Source organism: Hipposideros armiger, unplaced genomic scaffold (assembly GCF_001890085.2).
Source record: "Hipposideros armiger isolate ML-2016 unplaced genomic scaffold, ASM189008v1 scaffold_32, whole genome shotgun sequence".
Taxonomy (NCBI): Eukaryota; Metazoa; Chordata; class Mammalia; order Chiroptera; family Hipposideridae; genus Hipposideros; species Hipposideros armiger.
Window position 1 is genome coordinate 217,475 of NW_017731382.1, and position 16,315 is coordinate 233,789.

The window sequence follows — 16,315 nt, forward strand, 5'->3', positions numbered from 1 at the left end:
CAGATCCCACATATGAGGGCCAGTGACACTGCCCTCCACAGCTAAGATGCTGAACAACAGCTCAGCCTGGAGCTGGGCTGCCCGTGAGTTGCCGGTGACGGCGTAGGCTGCAGCCCCTGTGGCAGTGGGTTGCCATGGGCTACAGTATGTAGCCAGCAGCCAGCGTGAGCAGCCAGCAACCGCAGTGAGCAGCTGTCCAGAGGCCGGCGACTGATGTGCCTCACCCGGGAAGAGCGCAATGATGGTGCCAACTTGGGCCAGTGAAGCAAGGTCCTCCACAACTAGGCTGAAGAACAAAAGGACAGCAACTTGTCTGTTCCCCTTCCCCCAATTCCCCAGAACTGTTCCCATCCCCCCAATTCCCCAATAAAAATCTTAATAAATAAATAAGTAAATAAATAAATAAATAAATTTGTATGTAATCAAATCTGACAGTATTTTCCTTCCTGGTTTCTGATGAGCATGCCATAATTAGAAAGGGCTGCCCACTCCCCTGAGTCTTATAGAGCCCGAATAGAGTGTGTCCCCTCAGGGCCACCATATTTCCTAGGGTGCAGCAAGAAAATACGTGCATTTGATTTTTAAGTAAAGAGGGCTGGACATTAAGTTTCACCGAAAGTGAGCACGTGGCTGGAATGCCCCCGTTCGGTCAGCCTGACAGCAGCCCTTCGCCAGTTTCCAGGCCCGCGAGACAGCAGGGGTGTCACGCCAGGCTGGCCCTGTGCTGTTGGCCCTGAGCACCGCACCTGTGCATGCCCCGGGTAATTTGGGTAGGTGGGCGCACCGGCCAGCCTGAATGCAGAACCCTGCCATCCTTTGTAACAGGACAGGGAACTATACAGCTCTGCTTATCTGGTGACAAAGCACTTCAAAAGATGAACCTCACAAACATATATCAGTTCGTAATCAGAAAACAAAACTTTTCAAATACGATCTGTAGGAAATGTTCCATGACATAAACGCCCACCTGGCTCAGCCTCATGTCCATCAAAGTATTCCTCGCTTGGCCAATCTTCCTCATGTCCAGCTCGCCGGTGCCAGGGGTCATCAGCCCGGGTGTCATTCCACCTGGGTATGGAGTGTTCAGTCCACCTGGGTACGGTGTGTTCAGACCTCCAAATTGCTGGGGAGAGAAAGGGGAATCTGCTAGTTCATTCCCTCCCACAGAGGAGCCTCTGCCTGCAGTCTCTCCGTCGCAGGCTGTAGATGCAGCTTTGCACACAGTTGCAGCCAGCACCCATGGCGGCACCACCCAGCCCCCCCACAGCAGCACTGACCCAGGACCACCCAGTGCTCCTCTCCCCCGCCTCCCCGCCCACTCTTGCACACTCACAGTTTGTCGAGGGTCCACTGAAGTGTGGCTCTCTCCGCTCTGTAAGTGCTTGGCAAAGAAGCTGTCAGGGACGGGGGTCAGCTTCTCGTAGCGCGGGTTCCGCTGGCGCTTGTTCCTGGCATCGCCAACCTCGGGGATGCTCAGCCACTCTTCTTCTGTGACTTCTGCCAACTTCCTCTGTGAATGCCCAGCCCAGAAACATTAATTCTCCAGCAGCACTTCACGTGCACGAGAACAGCTATGCTCTTCTAGCCCCCAACCCCCAAGTCGCCACCAAGCCTCAGAAAGGACTCTGATGCAGAAACCATCATCTGCTCATTTAGGAAAATCAGCCTGCTGCTCTGCTCTAGTTCACTCAAATGGAAACTGTTCTGTCAAAGCCCAGAGGACACAGAAAACCTCACATATAAACGAGTTGAAGTGACGAAGACAACAACTTCTCTGTCCCACCTGTTTCTGTGTGGGTAGGAGACGCTTCAGCACACAGCCCACAGAATTACACACAGAGAGCAGAGGCTTTCTCCGACCGCCCAAATCAAACGAACAGCAAAGCGGGTACAGCCTTACCAGGTCTCCCCCAGAGGGGATGGCCTCTGCTGGGCAGGTCAAGTGCATTACAAATAGCATGCCGCCCTCTGCTTACTTTGAGATCTGAGAACTGCTGCTGGATTTTGGGGCGTTCCATTCTGTATTTCTCAATTTCTTCTTTTTCCCTTTGCTCCCTAGGAAGTAAAATGTGTGCATACATTAGAAATGCTAGATGTCCATTCTGAAACGGAGTCACCTTATTATTCTTAATTAAATCACCAAGAGGAACAACTCCACACACCCAATAGCTAATCAGATCTGATCACAAACATTATAACTCAATTTCCTACCCCATGAAAACATGCAGAAATTCACTCAAACAAAAACAAGCTGTCTTGTGCCGGCCGAGTGGCTCAGTTGGTTAAGAGCGCGAACTCTGAGCAACAGGGTCGCGGGTTTGATTCCCACATGGGCCAGTGAGCTGCACCTGAGCTGAGCTGCCGCTGGGATGGTGAGGGCACATGCTCTAATCAGCAAGGTTGCCGGTTCGACTCCGGCATGGGATGGTGGGCTGCACCCCACCCCTACCCCACCCCCCCCGCAACTAAGATTGAACACGACACCTTGAGCTGAGCAGCGAGCAGCTGCGAACTGCCGACAGGAGGCTAGATGGCGCAGTGTAATAAGGTTGCCAGTTCGACTCCCGCATGGGATGGTGGACTACACCCACCCTCAACTAAGATTGAAAGCGGGGACTGGACTTGGAGCTGAGCTGCGCCCTCCACAACTAAGACTGAAGGACAACAACTTTACTTGGAGCTGATGGGTCCTGGAAAAACACAATGTTCCCCTTCCCCAATTCCCCAGTACTATTCCCCTCCCCAATAAAAATCTTTAAAAACAAAACCAAAAAAAATAAGCTGTCTTACTCTGACATAAACATTTGCATTTAAACACAGTATGTTTGCTGCTTTAAAATTCTACAAAGCTCCAAAGATAGGGCCAACCCTCTGAATACCCAGTTGCTTATCCAACTCTGACTTGTTGTTGCTTCCCTCTCTTCTAAGTAAACAAGCAGCAAGCCCTTCGCCAGTGTCACCACTCCACCTGCCAGAACCAACAGTCTGCACCATCATCCACGTAAGTGGGCTTCAGGGATGGAAAGTTACTGCGTTCCTGGACCTGGGCTAGACACCCAGAGGAAATCTGCAAATTATATTTGAACATAAAAAGGGAAAACGCAAACCAAGTAGCTAATACTTGCTGAGACTGAAATTTGCATTTTCCTCTATAAGGTAAAAGGAAAACATCTGGAGGTAGAAATTTGAATGCACTGGACAAACGATATCCTTGGAAAAGAGAACACCTCTCCACGAGCTGGAGTCAGAGTTGGAGTCAGTTCCCACAGCCCGAGGCAAAGCAGCACACACAGATGCACCTGTCAGGTTTTCTGGACAAAGATGCTCCCCCCTGACCTTGATCAGCCCTCGGGAGCCAATGTCCATTCCACAGGAATCCTGAGAGCAGAACAAGTTCAAGGACGCCCTGAGGACACAGGCACCAATGGTTCATAATTCAGGCTCTTCTACAAAATGACTGACCTCTTCAAAAAGCCAAAGTCACAAAAAGGTTAAAAAGGTAGAGGGAGGGGCAGGCACAGGAGCATGACATGAAGGCTGATTCTGAGGGTATCCTGGTCTGGAAGAAAAGCAGCACTATAACGTTCTGGAGACAAGCAGGAAAGGGGCGAGGACTGGCTATCAGGTAACGAAGAATCGAGGTTCGTGTAGCTCCGTGTGACAAAGGTGCTTTGTAAACGTGGGAGACGGACTGCTCCGTGTGGAGCGTGACTGACCCTGACGGGACACAGAGAAGACCACCTGCGGGTGTGGGTGAAGCAGGTGTGAGAACTGGGAGCCAGTGTTGAGACTACGTGGGGCACCTGTGCGGCACTATTCTTCCTCTTTGCTCACCTGTGAGAAGTTTCCACAGTGAAGTGTTTAAAAGCCAGCCACTTTCCTAAAACCACTGAATACGACTACTTTCTACATGTATCATGTCATTCAGTTTTTTTAATGAATGAATTCCAGAATATCGGAATCAAATCATTTCTAATATGCAAAACCATGACATTAGTTACTATGTCCAAGCACATCAATTTAATAACAAGCTTTAAAAACGCCCCTGAAAGTTTGTATTTCACTCTTCTAAAATGATCCTGAAAACATTAAAAATTCTACACATACTATGAGAAGTTACAAAATTGCATGGAGGAGGAGGAAAGTGAGCCAAAATGTCAACTGTCACTTTCCGGGCTTGAGTAAATGGTATCCTCTTTCCTGTACATAATGTCATTGTCCTAACATCCTATAATGAGAATGTATTCTCTTTTAATAAAAAGACATAAAAACTTGCACAGAATGTCACTTATCATGGTTTGCAAATCGCGTGTTCGCTTTGCATAAATCTCCCAGAACCAGGACAGGGAACTCAGAAAGTTGTCCTATCAACTGCAACAGGTTCTCCAGACCAAAGCTCAGTCCAACCCCCAAGGGCTCCAGAGAAAAAACAGGAGGGTCTCACTGAGGAGCAGTCTTCTCCCCAGCGAGCCCCACAGACGGCGCACTTTCTCCCTGGGCTGGCTTGGGCCTCGTGCCGTCCAGGCTCACTGCAGTCTGTCCCCACCAGCCCAGCCTGACTCCCCATGGTCATGTCCCAGCACGGATGTGTGCAATGAGGTTCTCAAGCCACAACCACCTGCCTACGAGAATTTAATGTTTGTTCACCATTTTTAGTGAACTTCCAAATTACTTAATATACATTAATCAACATCACTACGTCCATTTCAAAGATAACCCTGACGTGTCGTCAGATAATCCCCCAAATTTTGTCAGTTTCTGGAAAGCCGGACATGGAGTTCTTAAGCTCTCCACTCCAGTGCCCAGGCCCTAAGACTACTGTCCGACAGCCCCAGCGTTCATCCAAGTGCAGCCAGCACAGACCAAGACCCAGGGGCTCCAAGCTGAACAGTCACACGCACTGCTCGTACACTTCTCCAAGTCTGATATAAGTCAAACACCACTTTTGTTCAAAGTCGGACAGAGACAGAGAAGGGCAGTAACTAGCTTTACCTTCTTTCTTTTCTTCTCTCATCCATCCTTTTGTCCAGAGCCGCATAAATAGCGTCCGCTTCCTCGTCATCTTTTTCGTAGGGCCCACTTGAGAAGAGGCTCCCAGCATAGCCATTAAACTGGGAAGCAGACAACACATTTGGAGGATCAGCTTCTCTTCCAACTTAATCCCCACCAGCAGAAACAGGACACTTCCAGTTGCAAAACACTTGCTAAACATCATTTTTCAGTCAGATAAACCCAAACTGAGGAGTAACAAAATAATCAGTGCTCTTCACAAGTGTCAAGGGCATGAAAGGTGGAGGAGCTATCCCAATAGGAGGCCTCAGGAGACACAGCTAAATGCAACATGGCGGCCAGGAACGGGCTGGGGGCCAGACGTAGGCTACAGACGGAAAAACTGGTGGGGTTCAGGTAATACGCTAGGCTAGTTACGAGTGCTGTGTTAATGTCCTGTTTCGGTAATTGTACTAAGGCCATGTAAGGTGGAGAGAAGCTTATGAAGGGTATGCAGGAATTCTCCGTATTATTTTTGAAAGTTCCCTGTAAACGTAAAATTATTTCAGAACTAAAGAGCTAAAATCTTCTCTTCTGAGAAAAATGCCATCTGTTAGAACACATCTGAAGAAAACTTCAAGTGACCAAACACCAATTAACTAAGAGGGTGAGCACTAAAGCAAAGGAAAGCAAACGCCATCACCAATTCCGTTTTAAATTTTCACTGGCCAGGATAAAACACTGATGCTGTGGTTCTACATAGCTCTCTCTTGAAAACAAAAGTGCACATTTCTTTGTACTCTCCCTGCTCCCCTCTCACACTCTGCTGAGGACACACCCTGTGTAGCTGAAACAAGAAAGGTACCAGCCCCTCGTCACAGGTGCCAACAGCGCACCGCGTTAGGAAGCTGATCGGCCTTCTGCAGACTGGCTAGGGGGCCCACCAAAAGTCACCTCGTCATAGTTGGTGTCGTTCAGATCCTCGTCGTCGTCGTCCGCAGCCTGGTTTTTCTTCATCTGGTCCCCTACGGTCCTCTTGCCCGGAGGTGCATGGCGGTCATCCACGGGATCATTGGCGTCCCGGGCAGGCCCAATGTCTGACCGGGTGGTGAAGCCAGTGGCACTGCAGGAGACCCCAAGATGCCCATTGATCTGGGTGACCCTGTTCCTGTGTTCTTCCCAACACAGCTGTCACGTAATGACACCTCTGGGAACTCTCCAAAGATCCCAGTGGCAGGGATGTGGCTGTGCTCTCCCACACTCCCGGTCTGCTCTCTTCAGACAGGAAACCTCCCGCCCACCCCGAGGGTCACGAAGGCCGTCCTGCCCCCACATTCTCCGTGAGAGACTTGCCAGGGCATCGGGCCTCCCCCCCAAGCCCCAGCTTCCCATTTCCAGCAGCCTCCACATCCAAGCAGGCCCTCAAACCCAACATGACCCAGTCAGAGCTCCTCTTCTGTGCCCGCCCTGCAGCTGTGTGGGGCTACCTCCGCGGATGACGGCAGTGCTGCCCAAGGCACCAAGGCAGACACCACAGCTCGCCTCCCTCTCCCTCCCACCTGCCACCTAGTTGTACCGAGTCTCCCTCCAAACCCCTGCTCCCTGGAACCAAGCTGGCCTCCCTGCCTCGAGTCCCCCTCTGCTTGAGTGCAGGCCTGAAGCGCCGTCTCTGCAGTGCCCACAGGAGCTCCGCTCACCGCACACCCCAGCCCCACGGACTCCCCGCTATTCCCTCATCATCCTCCACGCCTCCTTTTTCCCTAACTGACCAACACACACAACATCAGTTTCTCCTATACGCCTGCCACATCGCTACATCCCTAAACCCAGCTTTCCTCCTAAACTGGGCTCAAACGCTAGCATCTGTCGAGCACCCCCTGATCCCTGGAACCCGTTCTAAATCTGTTCCTCTTCCTGCAGTTATTCACGCGTATGCCTCACCTCCGCTAGTGCACTGTGGGTCCCCTGAAGACGGCGAGCTCCGGGTTCTAACATGCTACCCCAGCAAGAGAAACCCAGGAGTCTCCCTACCCAAAGGAACAGGACAACGACCGCTCCTTTATTCAGCAATTTACGGTAGCAGTCTGTGTGACAGGCAGGGAGGACCCAGTCACAACACTCAAAGACGCCATCTCCGCTCCGAGGAGCTGAGGGTTTGAACGAGCCGTGTGTGACCATCGACTCTACAGGGAAAGAATGGGGCGCGACGAGCCGCCGCACTGAGGACCCGCGCCGGCGTGACCGGGAGCTGCCTGACACGGGGGTGGAGGCGAGTCTGCCCGGCCTGCGGAGAGTGGCCGCCGCGCTCCCAGCACATCTGCTTAACGGGGTCATTACCCGCCTAGAGACCAAAACACGGGCTCAGAGCGCAGGTGTAGCGACACCCGAGTCGCACCGCTCCGGGGTAACGACAACTCCCTCGGGTCTGTCCTAACCCCAAGAACGGCTCTCCCCACGAAGACTAAGCCAAACCGCCTTTATCACCGTCCCATCTTCCCCGTCGCCGCCGGGGGTCAGGACGGTCTTGCCCCGGCCCCGACCGGCCCTCCGCCCCTTCCCCAAGGGCGCGTCCGCCGGGCCCCGGGGCCCAGGGCCCGCGCGCCCGCCCCAGTGCTCACCCTCGGCCCAGCCCCGGCACGTAGCCGAGCGGCGCGGGCATGCCCAGGAACGGCTTCTTCTTCTTGTTCATGATGCCGGCGACGACGAGGGCCGGGAAGGGAAAGGACGGAGACCGCGGCAAGAGGCAAAACACCCCAGACGTCCGAGGCTTCGCTGCAGGAAGAGACCGCGCGCCCCGCGTCACCAGCGCCCCGGAAGCAGAGCTCGCGGTCGGCACGAGGCCCCGCCCACCTCGGGTTCCCCGGGCGGAAGTTCCGGAAACGCGGCCGGGCGACTTCCGGCCGCGGCTAAGGGGCGGAGATGCGGCAGGCGCTTGAGCGAGCGCGCCCCCTTGTGGCGAGGAGGGCCAGCAGGCAGCCCCGCCAGAGGTGCAAGGGCGACACCTTCCTGGACAAACCTCCGGAGACCTCGAAGCTGAGCCTGGGCACCCCTGCTTACTGCGTGTTCTCGATGCATTTCCAAGGAGACCTGCCTGTACCAGCAGGACCCATGGGTCCCCTCCCTCTCTGAGCAAGCCCAACTACCAGGGACCCCTCGGATTCAGCCCCAGCCGCCCACCCTGCCTTTCAGGGTCGCCCTGGCCCCGAGGCAGGCTCAAACACACCTGAGCGGAGCTGCACACCTACCCAGTAATGTAGAGCTTGTGCGGGGTGTATGCGTCACGATTGCGGGCACACCTGTCTGCTGGTGCTCCTGTGTACAGACTGCTGCCCCGTCTCTCAGTGCGCAGATTCCTGAGCCCCAATTCCGGCACAGGTCTCCACCCGCAGTCCCATAATACCCTGAAAGTTCAAGTGAGCGCAGGAGCCCACCCCTAGAGAGCTAATTGACGGAAATAAATAAATGCAGCAGGTATGTCGAGAGAGTCAGTATGTGGGCGTGGATGATCACAGCACTTGGGTGAATTCCACACCAATCTCTGCTTGTGGGCATCAGCGGGCATGTGCTCATGTTTTCGGTGGGCATGCATGACAGCACTCGGCATACATTTCTGCATGGCCACGTGCACCTTTGCACACTCTGCTGTGGGACATCCTCTGGCCCCCACATATACCTGGGAGAGCACTCAGGCTCTTGGCAGAGCATGCAAAACTCAGGTCGCAAGTGTGGCCTTCTGCTGGAGGAGACAGCCCCAGGCCGTCCTAGCTCCTCTCACTGGCGTCCTGCAGCAAACGCATCCCTCCTGCTTGCTGTAACCTCCTTGAGGTTTCTCCTCCCTGTCTCCAGCCAAGCCCCTTTCAGTGCCACGTCTTGGGCACTAAGTCAGATTCTGGGGCTACAGAGGGAAAGGGAGAAACCCTGGTGTACTCCTGGAGTTCGCAGTGTGATGGGGTCAGACAGAGTCAAACTGACTTCTCTGAGGGAGCCAGTGCCCATCTGAGGGAGAGACCTCTGGAGAGGCCTAGAGAATGTAAATTAAAGGAGTGAATTGAGGCAGGAAAATGATGGGACGTGGTTGGAAGGGATAGGTCTGGTCCTTGACCTGGGCCCCAGGGGGCAGAAGGTCCCAGGAGGAGTAGGATGCCCCCCCCCACCCCACCCCACACACACGACGAATGTGTCCTTACTTCCCTGCTTCAGAGGCTCTTGCTAACGCCTGGACCCCTATAGGTGCCCAGTCACTCATCCCTGGAGCCATGCCCAGGTGCGCAGGGACGCCCCTTGCCCTGGCAGACACCCTTTGCATACACAGACCCGCGCGCCGCCGACACACCTCGGAGCTCCCGGAGCGCGCCCAGCACTCAGGGCTCAGCGGCAGGTGCCTCGCCGCGCAGACTCGCCGGGCGCGGGGACCGGCTCCGGCGCGGGGCCGGCTGGGGCGGGGCGGTGGCGCGCGTTCCCCGCCGGCCACACGGGCCGCCCTGCGCCCGGCGAGGGGCGTGTGCACGGGCCGGGGACCTGCGGGCCCCATGTTCACGGAGCTGAGGACCAAGCTGAGCCCCCCGCGAGGCCGCGCCGGGGCTGTGCGCGCCGGCTTCGGGGAGCGTCGGGATGTGGACGGTGAGCGGGGATGGACCCGGGCGCAGGGATATCGTGGACTGGGGGCTTGGGAACCGAGAGGGACCGGGCGGGACCTGGCGGACTTGAGCGGCAGCAGCCGACGGAGTGGGGGGCACGACCTGACGGATCTGGGGTCCCTGGTGTCTTTGTCCTGCGCTGGGGGCGAGGAAGGGCGGCCTCAGGCCTTGGGGATGGATCAGCACACCCTTGGCTTGGGGGAGATGACTGGCCGGGGCTTCTGTCCCCAGGCTGGCACCACCGTGCGGTCATCTTTTTTTCGCGCGGATAAAACCCTCCCAGCCCCTTGCGTTGGAGCGGAGAAGGGGCCGAGGCCACAGCCGAGCTCGTGCGCCCCCGCCCCATTTTCTACTGGAATTATGACGTTGGGGCTGGGAGGGAGGGAGGGAAAGACAGACGTACCGACGGAGATCCCTCCCCCCAGCGCGGGCAGGAAATGGGCGGGACCCGCTGGCCCGGGACAGGTGCGACGCCCACGGAGGTGTCCGACTGGTTTGCCCAGGCCGTGCCTGGTGAGGCGAGGCCATGCGACCCAAGGCCTGTCCCTTGAAAGGTCTCGGCTTTAAGTCTTTTCCCACGGTACTAGAAGCCACCTCGAGGCGGCTGCCACACTCTCAGTCTGACCCTAGACCTCAAATTTAGAGTCACCTGTGGTCATCTGATAGTGGAAAGTTGCAGTAATGGGGTGGAAGGAATCTTATGGGATGGAAGGAGGGGAGCAAGATGTGGGTTCCCCCATTCCTAAGACCTGGGCAAAGGGCCAAGCCCTGCCCTCGGGGTTGGGGGCTGTGTCCGTGGGAGAGAGGGTCTCACCCTGACCTGGAACCTGACTGCCTGCTGAGTCAGGGCCTGGATGCTGTAAACATGAGGCAAGCCTGGGCCCAGGGCAGCCTGTCTGCAGGGCTTTGTGCACATCATACAGAGCCTTCGTCCATCCGGTCTATCCATTCATTTGTTCACAACGTTTCTGGGCAGTGAGCGGGGATGGACCTCCTGTGCACCAGGACCTGTGCGAGGTCTTGGGAGGGGCCTGACCAGGCGACTGCTCCTCCCTGACTCAGGTCAGCAGCCAGCCCAGAAATGATGGCACAGCCAAAAGGTTAAGGAGCGTAGTGAGGTTGGTGTGGGAAGAGAGCTCGAAGTGTCCTCGGGGGTCCCTGAGCGCATGGCTGCAGCCTGCACACCTGTGCCGCGTGGCCTGTGGCGGCTGCGTAGCCACCATGCATAGGAGCCACTCTGGGTCGGCGACCCTGTGGGAGCTGGGGGAGCAGGAATCCAAGGTGTAGGCTTGCTCCGAGTTTAGGCTTCTTGACAATGAGTCACAAGCTGTGAGTGCAGCAGGGCAGGGCCAAGCCTCAAACTGCAAGTATGGCTGCAGAGGTGGCACAGTCCCCGATGATGGGCCGGCAGGACACCCGGGGGCGTTTCCCCACCATAATGGCCTCCCAGGACACCGGTCCAATGTGTCCTCGTAGGCAGGTCCTGTGTGTGCACCCTCGTTTGGTGTGGCATGTGCCAGCTCAAGGCAAGAGTGAGGTCAGGGTTGTCCCAAGATAGCCTTACCCCTGGCTGTAAGTCTTAGGCTCCCCGGTGAGCATCTCCTCTCTCTAAAGAGAATCCATCCTGCTCCCCAGAGTGCGGACTGTGGACTCAGGGGGAAAGGTGTTCCATTTCTTCAACTTGGGGCTGGGCTGGGCCCTTAAGACAGCTCTTGACGCTTCCTTCTGCCTTTGGAAAAGTGGCTCCTTCCTCAGTGGAGGGGCGGTGGGCTGAGTGACGAGAGGAGCCTCTGGCTTGGCCCCTGACCACTCTGAACAGACACTCCTCCTCCGCAGCCACTGCCCACTTCAGCTTCTGCCGGACCCTCCTGGAGCACACGGTGTCAACCGAGAGCATCCCCTGCCACCTGCCTAGGACACCAGGCACCAGCCTCACGTGGCATGACTCACGCAGTCAGAGGGCAGCTGGCGGCCGGCCAGTCAAGCTCCTGCAGCAGCCTGGCACAGAGACCCCCCAGGTACCCACCCACCATACCCACCTCAGCCCCTGCCCTCCCCACCACCTCACTGCATTTGCTACCCCTCTCCCTCACAGGGCCGGCTCTACTCTGACCACTGTGGCCTATACCACACGAGTCCGTCACTGGGTGGCCTGACGAGGCCTGTGGTCCTGTGGAGTCAGCAGGACGTCTGCAAGTGGCTTAAGAAGCACTGTCCCCACAACTACCTCGTCTACGTGGAGGCCTTCTCCCAGCACGCCATCACCGGTGCTGTGGGGTTGGGGGATGTGGGGATGGGGGCGCAGGGATCCCAGGAGCGCCTGTCCTTTTTCCTCTTTCTACCCTCTCGTGTTTCCTCCTGAGTCAGCCTCTCCTCCGGTCTTTGTGTGGAATCTGTTATTGTGTCTCCCAGCCTCTCTGTGTGTCTTCATCTGGCTTTCCTCTGCCTGTCTCTGCATCTGTGTGTCTGTCTCCCTGCCCCCATTTCCTCCTCTCTCTCCCCCCGCCCCGGTCTCTCTGCATCTATGTGTCTCTATGTCCCTCCCCCGCCATTTCCTCAGTCTCCCCCTGTCTCTGAGTCTCGGGCCCCTTCCCTCTTCTCTCTCTGCCTCGGCTCCGGATGCCCACCGGAAGTTGACTTCGGCCCCGCCCCTCTCCCCGCCCCCAGGCCGGGCGCTACTGCGGCTGAACGCAGAGAAGCTGCAGCGCATGGGGCTGGCGCAGGAGGCGCAGCGGCAGGAGGTGCTGCAGCAGGTGCTGCGCCTGCAGGTGCGCGAGGAGGGGCGGAGCCTGCAATTGCTCAGCCAAGGTCAGTGGAGGAGCCAGAAGCGCGGTAGCAGAGGCTCGGGGGCGGGGCAGGGCTGGCGGCCCTGCGTGTAGGGGTGGGTGGCTGGACCCTGCTGTGAGATCCCAGTAAGGGCCATCCTGCACCCATGGCAGAGGGGACCATGCCAGAGACCCGCACTCCTCACCCCATCCACCCATAGCTTCCTTCGGAAACATGTCCTAGCTGCTGCCTGAGGCCTGAACCCCAGACCCCAGCACTGTGACCGGAGCCAGTGGCAAGGACAAGGCAGAGCTGGCCACGCAGCCCCTCTTGGACCCTGCAGGCATCCCCAGGGGCCGAGTCGGGCCCAATGGACAGGTGTGACCAGATTTGCCGCGTCCAGCTACCTGTGGTTGCGCACTGTGGGCTATGCCTGGGGTCGGGCAGTGGGGGCTGCTTGAGTATGGTCCCTTCTCCCAGGACCTGAACCGAGGCCCACCCCTGGTGCTGCTGGCAGCATGTGGGGCAGCCACCTGGGGCCTGAGTGGGGTTTGGATGTTCCCCAAACTCCCAAGGAGTGTTTATTTATATTCCCTTCACCCACGTTGACGTCTGTCCCTCATTGCTGGCTGAGTTACATGTCCTCGGGGCATCCTGCCCTCTCCCAGGGTGAGAGGTCTGTCTGTCCATCCACTTGTCCAGTTCAACACCCTCCTCCAGCATCTAGAGAACTGCCCACAAAGGTGGGATAAACTGCCAAGGCTCCTTATACCCGGCCCCCGCCCCCGCCCCCACCCAACAGTCCCAACCCCACTACCCAGATGATGGTCATCAGCATCTGCCCGGCCAGGCACCCTGCCCAGCACCTTCACCCATTTATGAAACCTTCACCACGCCCCCATCAGGTGAGGCAGGTCCGGGATTGCCCAAGCACTGGAGACCTAACACGCACGATAAGGACCCCACGCCTAGCGCCCAGCACTGGGCTCGGCAGTGTCCTGGCCTGAGGTTTGGGAAAGTTCCCCACCTCTCAGGGTCATGGAGACCACTCTGGAGGCAGAGGAATGGGTGGGTATTCCCAGAAAAACCCAGATCACACAAGAGACTGTCCTGAGGGCTATGTCCCGCCCCCTGGCCCGCCCACCTGAGACCCAGGAGGCACCTGAAGAACCACTTCCTCCTGGCCCGGAGGGCTGAGGTTTGGGGCTGGTGCTGCCCAGCAGAGGGACAGTGAGGGCTGTCTTGCTGCCTCGTCCCTCTTGCCCCTCTGCCCTCCCACTCCCCTGGGGGAGGGGCTCTGAAAACCTCAGAGGGGTGGGGGGTTGGGATGCAGACGAGGCTGAGCACCCCACCCCCTCTCTGTGCCCTATGCCGGCTTCGGAACAGGAGGTTGGTAGGTGCATGTCCCAGGTGGAATTTGGACAACTGGCCTGCTGCCCTCCCACCCTGTATGCCCCCCATGGGAAGTCCCCTTGTCAGGTCTGGCTGCCCTGAGTGTCCCTGTCCACCTTATGCCATCATAATGGCGCTCTTTCCAAAGGGCCCTTCCCATCTCTGCCCCCTTCTCCTTCCTTTGTCTTGCCTCCCTACCCCCCATCCCCAAGCTCCTGTCTTGTCTTGTTTTGCGTTCACTTTTTATATCCTTACAAAAAGACCAGAAATAAACCTGGTTCTCAAGTGCCCCAGTGTGGTGTCCTGCTGAAGTCAACAGGAGTGTTGGGGTGGGCACAGCCCTGGTTTTGGGAGGAGGGGGCTCCAGGCCCAGCTGCCTCCAGCCCGGGCCACCAGGGGACAGTGATGTGGCATCCTGGCAGGGTGCCTGTTTATGTCAGGAGTGGGGGGACCAAAGGCAGAGGCTGGAACTGTGGGCTCAGGCCTGTGGACTGCATTCAGACGCACACAGGTGTGGTAGGTTCCTGGGGCCGCCATAACAAATGATGACAACCGGGAGACTTAACACAACAAACTGATTCTCTCATAGTTCTGCAGGCCACTCGTCTGGAATCCGGAAGGGCCCTGCTCCTCCTGGGCTCAGGGGAGACCCTTCCTTTGCTCTCCCAGCTCTGGTGGCTGCCTGGAAATTCCTGGGTTCATAGACATGTCACTGCATCTGGACCACATGGTCACATCACCTTCTATCTCTCAAATCTCCCTCTTACAAGGACACTTGTCACTGGATTTAGGCCCCACCCAGATAATCCAGGATGATCTCCTCATTTCCAGATCCTTAACTCAATCACATTTGCAAAGACCCTTTTTCCAAATAAGGTCATTCATAGGTTCCAGGGGTTTGATGTGGCTGCCTTTTGGAGATCCCCATTTGGCACCCCCACAGGGCAGTGACTTCACATAGGAACATACAGGTCATAGCACGGGCCCTGACATGTACCCAGGCAGCAGCCAGACACACAGATAGTAACACAGAGGCATAAACCAACCACTGCACTCTGAACACACGCCAACACACAGAAACAATGACACCAGTATCCAGACCCGCAACACGTCCCAACACAGCATCCCAGACACACAATGACCCCCTAATGTACAGAAACACACAGGGCATGGCACACCCTGTATACAAACACACATGATATTGCATGACACCCTGACCTCCAGACATGCTGCAGCCCGGATACATGTCTGTGAGATCCAGACACACCCCCAGGCCCTGTGTCCAGTCACCTGGGTACTAACATACAGACAGGTATCTTCTCACCTAGTACAGAACACAGACGTACCCTGACACTGTGATGTTCAAACAGGATGCCACCTGACATATATGGTCACTCAGACACATACCTACCAACATTGACATGTCACATATACGGACATGCAGACTTACACGGGGAATGCTGACAAAACTGGATGCACCTCAGGGCACACACATTGACCCCTACTGAAATCCTGAATGTCCTGTCCCCAGGGTGGGCCCAGTCAATGAGGGAGGGATATTCTTCCTTCCTCCTGGGGTCACACAGACCTCTCTCTGGCTCTGATTTCCAAGGGAAGGACTGACTGACTGACCCCTCCACAGAGGGCCTCCACCTTGCCTCTGTGTGAGCACTTCGTGCTGGCCTTGACAGAAGCACATCCCAAGGGTCCCTGGAGAAGAGGCAGACCCAATTTGCCACATCTTCTGTACCCTGCCCACAAGCAGTGCAGCTGAGCCTGCTCACCTGTGGACAGAGGGGTGGGAGTGTGTGTGTGTGTGTGTGTGTGGGGGTGCAGTGTAAGGGTAGGGGTGGAAGGAGGTGTACCCTGTAGCTTTGCTCCCCCACCAGCACGTCTTCCTGGTTCATTCACTCCCAAGTCCTGGTGGGGTTGGCGCCCAACACCCCAGACCTGATACCAGTGTCCTTGCAGAGGGCCAGGTTCTGGGGCACAGAGGAGCAAGGCGCTGGCAGCTGGTCTAGGAACACCGCCCCCAGAGCTGACAGAGGCTGGTCCAATGATGGTAACCCCAACCAAGCCCTGCCAGAGTACCGCGGAGGATGGCCACAGGCAGAGGCGTCACAGGCTGGCTGGGAGAGAAGCGGCACTCTTCTTTGCAGGCACAAGTCCCCTTGGGGCCAGGATTCAGGGTCCGGGAGGGCGGTGGCCACTCCTTCCCAGGGCCAGGGCCTAGAGGAGTCTGGCCGCTTCAGCCCTAGCGCGCTGGACTTGGGGCAGTACCCTGTGCCCCTATGGTGCCTCAGTTTACCCAACTGCCTGAAAAAGGCCTCCCGCTCTATGGGCCACATAACTGGTCACTTTGCATTGGAGGCCTGGCGGATGAACGTGATGGACCCGAGAGTCCGGAGAGACGGCCAGCCCGACGGGACCCCTCCCCCACGACCCGTCCCTCCCCGTCGCGGCGCGGCCTCAGGAATACCGCGAGAGTTCGCCCCCTCCCCCCCCCACAGTAAAACTGTCAAAGGTGGGAG

The 16,315-nt window shown here is 56.9% G+C and overlaps 2 protein-coding genes across 10 annotated transcripts in view; one reads left to right on the forward strand and one right to left on the reverse strand.

Moving 5' to 3' along the window:
• PRPF6 (pre-mRNA processing factor 6) overlaps positions 1 to 7,832 on the reverse strand; it is a 35,168-nt gene extending 27,336 nt beyond the window's left edge. Inside the window, exons 1-6 of the mRNA XM_019637212.1 lie at positions 7,608 to 7,832; positions 5,944 to 6,112; positions 4,993 to 5,111; positions 1,977 to 2,055; positions 1,334 to 1,510; positions 968 to 1,123 (exon numbers count right to left, since the gene is read on the reverse strand). Coding sequence (XP_019492757.1) covers positions 968 to 1,123; positions 1,334 to 1,510; positions 1,977 to 2,055; positions 4,993 to 5,111; positions 5,944 to 6,112; positions 7,608 to 7,678 — 771 coding nt within the window. The 5' untranslated portion in view covers positions 7,679 to 7,832. The remainder of the gene's footprint in view (positions 1 to 967; positions 1,124 to 1,333; positions 1,511 to 1,976; positions 2,056 to 4,992; positions 5,112 to 5,943; positions 6,113 to 7,607) is intronic.
• A 1,367-nt stretch (positions 7,833 to 9,199) lies between these two features.
• The window catches only part of ZNF512B (zinc finger protein 512B), an 18,109-nt gene continuing 10,993 nt past the window's right edge, over positions 9,200 to 16,315 (forward strand). The window contains exons 1-6 of one of the 9 annotated variants that reach the window (XR_002123363.1): positions 9,203 to 9,609; positions 11,463 to 11,644; positions 11,722 to 11,893; positions 12,294 to 12,434; positions 12,613 to 12,770; positions 13,298 to 14,086. Coding sequence is in view for 8 of the 9 variants with exons in the window: in XM_019637211.1 (XP_019492756.1) it covers positions 9,246 to 9,609; positions 11,463 to 11,644; positions 11,722 to 11,893; positions 12,294 to 12,434; positions 12,613 to 12,635 (882 nt within the window). In the remaining variant the exon portion in view is untranslated. Of the gene's footprint in view, positions 9,610 to 11,462; positions 11,645 to 11,721; positions 11,894 to 12,293; positions 12,435 to 12,612; positions 14,087 to 16,315 lie in introns of those variants that run through there. The other 8 variants (XM_019637211.1, XM_019637210.1, XM_019637209.1 and 5 more) reach the window with 8 other exon arrangements.